Raw genomic sequence first — 8,580 nt, 5'->3', positions numbered from 1 at the left:
GGCTCAAGCGAGTCTACTGCCTCAGCCTCCCAAGTAGCTGGGACCACAGGCACCCACCACAACGCCTGGCTATTTTTTTTTTTTTTGGTTGCAGCCATCGTTGTTTGGCAGGCCCAGGCTGGATTCAAACCCACCACCTTAGATGTATGTGGCTGGCGCCTTAGCCACTTGAGCCACAGAAGCTGAGCCCACTCCTAGTTTCTCTAAGCTACTTTAGAAAATTATAGTTCCACCAAAAATCAATCTGACTCACAATTTTGTCAGCTGCAGCACTTGCTATCGTGTTTGAACCACGTTCTAAGAATGCCTGAAGAAGCCTCACTAGAGCAGGAATATTTCCTGTTCTTTCCCAAAGCACTGGCTGAAGGAGATGAGGAAATAAGGCCATATAGGAAGACGGGATATCATTTTTGTGTGTTTCCAGAAGCAAAGACATCACTTGAAAGACATATGGGATAAATTCTGTTGATAAAAGTAAAAACAGAGCTGTCAGCTTTGGAAGAAAGGGCGTTGACATGAAAGGCACAGATCTCTCTGGGAGGCTGCATTTTGTAAGTAATTTCCTTTAACCTACCTTGTACATCATTTTGTAAAATTTCAGTGAATACCAAAAACAAAGCCTCCTCAAAATTTACAACAGCAGCAGGGTTAGCTTTGCATGTTATTCTTATGGATAAACATATTGCTTCAAACATGTAGTGATTAAAGTGAGGTTTGCTTGGGTTCTGAAATATAAAAAAAGTTAATAATCCAAGTGAGTATTAAATATCAACTAAAATAAAACACACCTAATCTTTCTAAAACACATTTAAAATAGATGGCATCTATTTTTTGAAAACAACATTTAGGACAAGAAACACCAGGCTGGGTATAGTGGCTCACATCTATAATCCAAGTACTCGGGGGCTGAGGCAAGAGGATGGCTTGAGCTCAGAAATTCAAAGCCAGCCTGAGCAAGAGCAAGACCGTGTCTCTAGTAAAAATAGGAAAATCAGCCCAGCATCATGGTGTGTGTTTGAAGTCCTAGCTACTCAGGAGGCAGAGGCAGGAAGATTGCTTGAGGCCAATGAGCTGTGAAGACACCATTGCCCTCCTGGGTGACAAAGCAAGGCTCTATCTCCTAAAAGAATAAGAAAACAAACAAACAAAAACTAGTAACACTAAACTGTTGTTTATTTAGATTTAAAAAAGGGCTAAAAGTCTTATAACCCACTGCTATCTTACTCAGAACTCAGTTCAAAAATATTCACTCTGTTCTCCAGGGTCCCTCCAATACTTCTTACAAATTTATCTTGTTTTTATAGATACAAATAACATTTAAAGAGGAATTCTGTCTGCCTTAAACTGATTTTCTAAAACTTAGTATTGATATTTAAATATAAATCAAAGTTATCTAAAATTTCTGATCAAAAAGTAAACTTTATTGGGTGGTGCCTGTGGCTCAAAGGAATAGAGCGCCGGCCCCATATGCTGGGTGGTGGGTTCAAACCCAGCCCCCAGCCAAAAACTGCAAAAAACAAAAGGGTGGCACCAAAGAGTAGGGTGCTGGCCCCCTATACTAGAGGTGGTAGGTTCACACCCAGCCCCGGCCAAAAACTGCAACAAAAAAGTACACTTTATTTTTGAGAAATCAAAATAAGGGGGGAAAAAACACAAAGGATTTTAATCATCATTTTATAGAAGTCCAAATAGCCTCTTTTTCCTTTATGAGACACATTCTTTATCTCGCAGGCTGGAATGCAGTGGCGTGAACACAGCTCACTCACTCTCTGTAAACTCCAACTCCTAAAGAGACTCAACTGATCCTACTACCTCAACCTTCTGAGTAGTAGCCAGGAAACAGTCACACATCACCATGCCTGTTTAATTATTTTTTGTGCAGAGGTAGGGTCTTACTATGTTTCCCAGGGTGGTCTTAAATTTAAACCCAGGCTCAAACAATCCTGCCACGGCATCACAAAGTGCTGGGATTGAAGTTATAAACCACTGTACCTGGCCCAAACAGCCTCTTGTATATTCATTTAGTGCAAAGCCTACTCTTTCCATGTAAGAAAATTTTGGATCATCTCTACTTTCTTAATTTTCTAAGAACACGTTGCCTTTTATAATGCAAATAAAACCCATTAAAGCTTCTGAGCCTAAATGTAAAGGTGACCACTGTTATATCTCCATTATAATTCAAACCTGCACTTTTAGCAAAGTACATTAACTGATGTCAAAAAAATTCACAGACTCTGTCTAAGGCTGTACTGAGTGCCAGAGTTCTAGGGCCCAAACAGCAAATTAAAAAGCAACCCCACCTTCAAAATTGGTTCAGTTACCTTACTGACAGCTAACAGCTTCTGTGTGAGCTGAGTGATGAGAGTAGGGATGTAGGGGATTATGGCTTCTTGTAGGAGGGAAAAACTTCTCATGATTGCTGTAAAATATAAAAAAGAAAAACCAAACAGATTTCAGTAAAATTGCAGCAAAAACTCCCCCCCTGTAATTAGGGAGTAAAAAAGCCTATTAATTTACCAACTATAATTTTAAGACACTGAAGACAACCCCCCGATAGTGCTCTAAATATAAAAGTATCTAAATTTTCCTTCATTTTCAAATCAGGACAGAGTTGGCAATAAAATTTAGCCTGGTAATACTGAGTATTTCTAGAAGGCCTAAAACTTTAAAAAAATAATTAAAGTGATGAACGAAGCAGAGAAAGAGGAGGAAGAATAAACTGTGAATTGACATCGGCAAAGCAGTCACACGTGAGAGAACTAGCCCCAGCCTAATGGAAACATGAGCTCAGCCTCCAAGAAACTGAAATATAAGGCCACCTACCTATGTCTTTCAAAAAGAGAGAGTAGGAGCCTAAGAAAATTCTAAAAATATATATAAAGACACAGAGTCCATGTTGTAAAAATACTGCTCATTAATAGATATCTAAAAATACTTGGCATGGGAAAGAAATAATTTTTAAGCCGAAAATGTATGATCACTTTCTTTCCACAAATAACATTTCTAAAGTACATGCTTACTAAGCAGAGTACCTACTATATACTAGACATAGTAGACAGAAAATTATCCACTCTTGCCTCCTAAACTTTGCACATTATGTTTCTTCCACCTGAGCCGAAGACTCATTCACCTGTCAACAAGCCTGCTACCTATCCCTCACATCTCAGCTTAGATATCACTGCCTAGAGAAAGCCTTTCCCTGACGTAGGTTAAGAAGGTTAGAGAGGATGGACTAGTGTTCCTCTGGGTTACCACAGAATCCTTTCATTCATTCATACAACAGTATTTACTGACCAAGATTAAATACTGTGTATTGTTAAATGCCCTAGACACAGTATTAAAGACCACAGACCAGTCAGCTGCTCTCATATAAGGCAACATTAAGCAACAGTAATTACGAATTACTGTTGGGAGAATGAGTGTTGACAATACACACAAATGCACACCTCAACACACGTGTATATACCTCGGATTCCTAACCCAACCTGGAATGATCAGGACATTTCTTTGAAAGCGTTTCTCACAAAAACACTTTGTGGTAGGCTTTTGGGATACAACAGTGAAAAAGATTTGAGATTGTTACACAGCTAGAGACAGCACCAGGACACCCTTCTATGCAGCTCCTGGTAGATGGGTATAGCTGCCTGTGTCCTTGGGTTGGCAGTATGTATAGGAGTCTACCATGTGTGTCCACGCTTCACCAAGACGGAGCTGAGCACATGGTCAATAAATGCTGCATGACTCATCTTTGCCCTACGGAAACTCAATCTAGGAAAAGAAATGTTTTCTGTAACAAGGCATTCTGTATCAAGTTAAGGTAAAAATTTTCTGGAAAAAAAAAAAAACACTGTTACTAGCAAACAAAATAATATTTTTCATTTAAAAATACCTAAACCTACCTATTTCTTGGCAAACATCTGGTTCATAGACAACATAACCTAAAGCGTAACTCATAGAGTGCTATACCCTAGTAATCTGAGATTAAATATGTAAGTCTATACACCAGGGAAATGACATACCTTTCATAATATATTCATTTTCTGAAGAGCCAGGAAGTGTGAGAGCTTTGAAAAGGTTTGTTAGCAGAATCTCAACAAACGGTGCGATTTCTGCAGCTGTAAAGCTATAGATGAAAAAACAGCTTTCAGTCACTACAAAGTCTTGAGTTTAGTCACTGTGGAATCCCTTGGCAACTACTAAACCACACTTCTCAGAATAAACCTGAGTCATCTCCCACTACAGACAATTGATAGCTTAGGAAATCAGTTTTGTGTATGTCCCTCATGCTAAGCTCCTAAGAAGGCAAATCTGGTACCAGATACAATTGAACCAAAAAACCAGGTAAACTCAACGTTATCTAAAGTTACAATGGTGACATTTGGTTCATGTTTATCACCATCAAGAAATCTCTTAGAGGTGGAATAGATTCAGAACTGTTTGAATGCTGTATGAATTCTGGGCCTCAAGACAGGTACTGCCTTGACTCACCTCAGAGGATGTTATTTCAGCTCTAAACTGGTCACTGAGTATCGAGTATCTACAATTCAAGTTCTTGATGAAGAAAAGAACCTAGAACTATTCTCCATCTCTTACCCAAAGCTCAGTTTCAAGAAATTACAACATTGAAATGGCCTGAAAGACATGCAGACCATCTATTCCTCTGCGTCCTTGGATTAGACCACAGGAGCTACTTTACTGGCCCCTAGAGAATTACTTTTCACTAAACTGTGTTATATCTCAGAACTAAGTGAGATTATGAAAATAGTCACATGAAAATAACTGTCATATGATTTTGCTGAGAATTCTGCTACTACATAGTAGTCCCTTACAGAAGACCCACTGTTTTAATTTTAATCTCAAACTGAAAATTTTGATTCCCCAAGTCTCCCTTTTTGCCTTGGCTGCTAGGAGATTCTAAGCAAAATTTAGAGTTTCTTTAATTAATGGTCAGGATTTTTTGACATGTATTTCTGTTTTAACTCTATCTCAGTTATTTTCCTTTACTCAATACTTAACATAATTTATCTATTTTGGTAAATCCTTTAGGAATGAGGTGGTATAATTAAATAAAAAGTACATAGTTGTTTTCCTAATAAGGAAATTATAAAAATTCTCAGAGATATTTAAATTTTGGTTCCATCCCAAGCTAGAAAAATATAAATTGCTTAGAACCAAATACTTACAGAATGGCATTGTTAGGCCCTCTCATAGTAAAGAGCCTTTCAAGAGCATGTGCTGCATAAGTATGAACAACAATACTTTCCGCTTGGAGATGATTAATCAAGAGAGGAATAGAGACTAACAAATGTTCTTTTGGTACCTGAAAAATACAATAATATATGTGTTCTAAATCCAATGACAACACATCTGAGTAAAAGACAACTGGAAAAGCTTACTGATTTAAAAAAAAATTTGTTTTTGTAGCTCTATTACAATGAAAAGATATTGTCACAAAATAAAAACTTATACCTCCACATAATGATTTAATTTCCATTCATTATCCAATTCTTTTTCTGAGCACAAAACTGTGATACAGGTAAAATCTTGCAGATAAAAGAATACATCATGAAGTACTATCATGGAGAAGCAGATAAATTTTAAGAATTATACTTTTTCACTAGCAGACATTTCTTGTAAAATTTATTTAACCTCTTTGTGCCTCATTCTCCCCTTTCTCATAACAAGGGACAAAAATAAGAACAATAATTTTCATCAAAAACCTATAAAACCTATAGGCATGTGGTGGCTCATGCCTATAATCCCAGCACTTGGTTTTGTTTTGTTTTGTTTTTTTTGAGATAGAGCCTCAAGCTGTCCCCCCTGGGTAGAGTGCTGTGGCATCACGGCTCACAGCCACCTCCAACTCCTGGGCTCAAGCAAGTCTCCTACCTCCACCTCCCAAGTAGCTGGGACCACAGGCACCCGCCACAACGCCCAGCTATTTTTTTTGGTTGCAGCCGTCATTGTTGTTTGGCGGGCCCGGGCTGGATTCGATCCTGCCACCTTAGGTGTATGTGGCTGACGCCTTAGCCACCTGAGCCACAGGCGCCGAGCCAATCCCAGCACTTTGGGAACCCAAGTCTGAAAGATCATTTGAGGTCAGGAGTTTGAGATCAGCCTGAGTATCAGACAGAGCAAGACCCTATCTACAGAAAAGGGAAAAAAAAATAGATGGACATGGTGATGAATATAGGTAGGCAGTCTGAGCTACTAGGAAGGCTGAGGAGGAAAGGAAGATTGTTTAAGCCTAGGAGATTGAGATTAGTGAGTTATGATCACACTGGTCTGCACTCTAGCCTGAGTGACAGAGGGAGACCTTGTCTCTAAGAAGAGAAAAATCCTCTAAACTCAGAACACCAAACTTTCTTTAAATCAGAATATTTTTTAAAGTAAGAAAGCCAGGCTGGGCTGCAGAGTAACACTAGTAAATACCTGCTAAAGACACATCAAAATTAAAAAAATCTAAGAAAGTGGCTTGGTGCCTGTGGCTCAAATGTCAGCCACATACACCTGACCTGGCGGGTTTGAATCCAGCCTGGACTGCCAAACAACAATGATGGCTGCAACCAAAAAATAGCTGGGCATTGTGGTGGGCGCCTGTAGTCCCAGCTTGAGGCCAAAGAATCGCTTGAGCCCAGGAGCTGGAGGTTGCTGTGAGCTATTATGCCATAGTACTTTACTCAGGGGAACAACTTGAGGCTCTGTCTCAAAAAAAAAAAAAAGCTAAGAAAGTGAAGAATTATTCATTAGAAATAACCCGTAGAGTATTCTTACAATGGAAAACTATACAGCTAATAAAAAATGAACTATAAGCCAGGAGCTTATAGTCCTTGCATTCTGGGAAGCTGAGGCAGGAGGATTCCTTGAGCTTAGGAGTTTGAGACCAGCCTGAGCAAGAGTGAGATGTCTCTACCAAGACTGCTGGGCACTAGCAGGTGCCTATAGTACCAGCTATTAGGAGGCTGAGGCAAGAAGACTGCTTAAGTGCCAAGAGTTTGAGTTGCTGTGAGCTATGACGTCACAGCACTTTATCCAAGGTGACAAAGTGAGACTGTCTCCAAAAAAAAAAGAAAAAGAAAGAAAACCAAGAATAAATGGTACCTACCACTATGGAATGGCATCTAAGATTTATTAAGTGAAACAAGCAAGATACCATAAAGACAAACATATAGACCAGTGAGATAGAACAGAGAACCCCAAAGTAAACCCTTTAGTTAGTCAAATAATTTTTGACATGGGTGCCAAGAAACAGGGAAAGGACATTTTTTTAAATAGATATTGCCAAGAAAACTTGATACGCACATGCAAATTAAGAGTGGACCCGAGGCTTGGCGCCTGTGGCTCAAGTGGTTAAGGCGCCAGCCACATACACCTAAGGTGGCGGGTTCGAATCCAACCTGGGCCTGCCAAACAACGATGGCTGCAACCAAAAAAAAAAAAAAAAAAAAAAATAGCCAGGCGTTGTGGCAGGCGCCTGTGGTCCCAGCTACTTGGGAGGTAGAGGCAGGAGACTTGCTTGAGCCCAGGAGTTGGAGGTTGCTGTAAGCTGTGATGCCATGGCACTCTACCCAGAGGGACAGCTTGAGGCTCTGTCTCAAAAAAAAAAAAAAAGAAAAAAAAAGGAGTGGACCCGGGTGGCACCTGTGGCTCAAGGAGCAGGGCACAGGCTCCATATGCTGTAGGTGGTGGATTCAAACCCAGCCCCCAGTCAAAAACTGCCCCCCCCCCAAAAAATAAAATAAAAGAGTGGACCTTTAGCTAATATACAAAAATTAGCTCAAAATGAACCAAATAGCTAAAAGTTTATTTCTTTATAAAAGAAAACAAGGCAAAAGCTTTACAATGTTTGATTGATGTGTCAGTTCTTAGATAGGACATTAGGGGCACAGGCAGCAGAAGAAAAAGCAGACAAAGTAAACTTTATGAAAATTGAAAAACTTTGTGTATCAAAAAAAGACAAAGTATAGAACAGAAGAAAAAATTTATATATCATATATCTGATAAGGGATTAACATCCAGAATATAAAGAGAAATTCTAAACTTAGCACACACACAGACATAATTCAAAAATGGGCAAGATTTAAACAGACATTTCTCCAAAAATAAATAAGTACAAAAATAGCCACCAAGCGAATGAAAAGATGCTCAACATCACTGATCATTAGAGATAGTATAGTAGGATGGCTACTGTCAAAAAAATTAGTGCTAGCAAAGACACAGAGAAGCTAGAACCTTTGTGCACTGATGGGGGAAAGTAAAATGGAATAGTTGCTGTGATAAACATTATGGGAAGTTTCTCAAAAAGTGAGAAACAGAATTACTATGTGATACAGCAACTTCACTCCTGAGTATATACCCAAAAGAACTGAAAGCAGAATCTCACACTGCTGTTTAGTCTAAAAAAGGAATGAAATTCTGACACTTGCCAACAATATGGGTGAACTTTGAGGACATTCTATGTAAAATAAGCCAACTATAAAAAGACAAATACGGCTCGGCGCCTATAGCTCAACCGGCTAAGGCGCCAGCCACGTACACCTAAGGTGGCAGGTTCGAATCCCCAGCCCGGACCTGCCAAAC

General features: G+C 39.3%; 1 protein-coding gene across 1 annotated transcript in view; it reads right to left on the bottom strand.

Annotated features, from left to right (window-relative positions):
* Positions 1-8,580, bottom strand: part of CSE1L (chromosome segregation 1 like) — a 44,701-nt gene that overhangs the window by 9,057 nt on the left and 27,064 nt on the right. Inside the window, exons 15-19 of the mRNA XM_023511982.1 lie at positions 5,184-5,320; positions 4,020-4,123; positions 2,322-2,419; positions 575-725; positions 254-462 (exon numbers count right to left, since the gene is read on the bottom strand). Coding sequence (XP_023367750.1) covers positions 254-462; positions 575-725; positions 2,322-2,419; positions 4,020-4,123; positions 5,184-5,320 — 699 coding nt within the window. The remainder of the gene's footprint in view (positions 1-253; positions 463-574; positions 726-2,321; positions 2,420-4,019; positions 4,124-5,183; positions 5,321-8,580) is intronic.

Source organism: Otolemur garnettii, unplaced genomic scaffold (genome assembly GCF_000181295.1).
Source record: "Otolemur garnettii isolate 467f Iridium unplaced genomic scaffold, OtoGar3 scaffold00023, whole genome shotgun sequence".
Lineage (NCBI taxonomy): Eukaryota > Metazoa > Chordata > Mammalia > Primates > Galagidae > Otolemur > Otolemur garnettii.
This window is presented reverse-complemented; position numbering and strand designations above follow the sequence as displayed.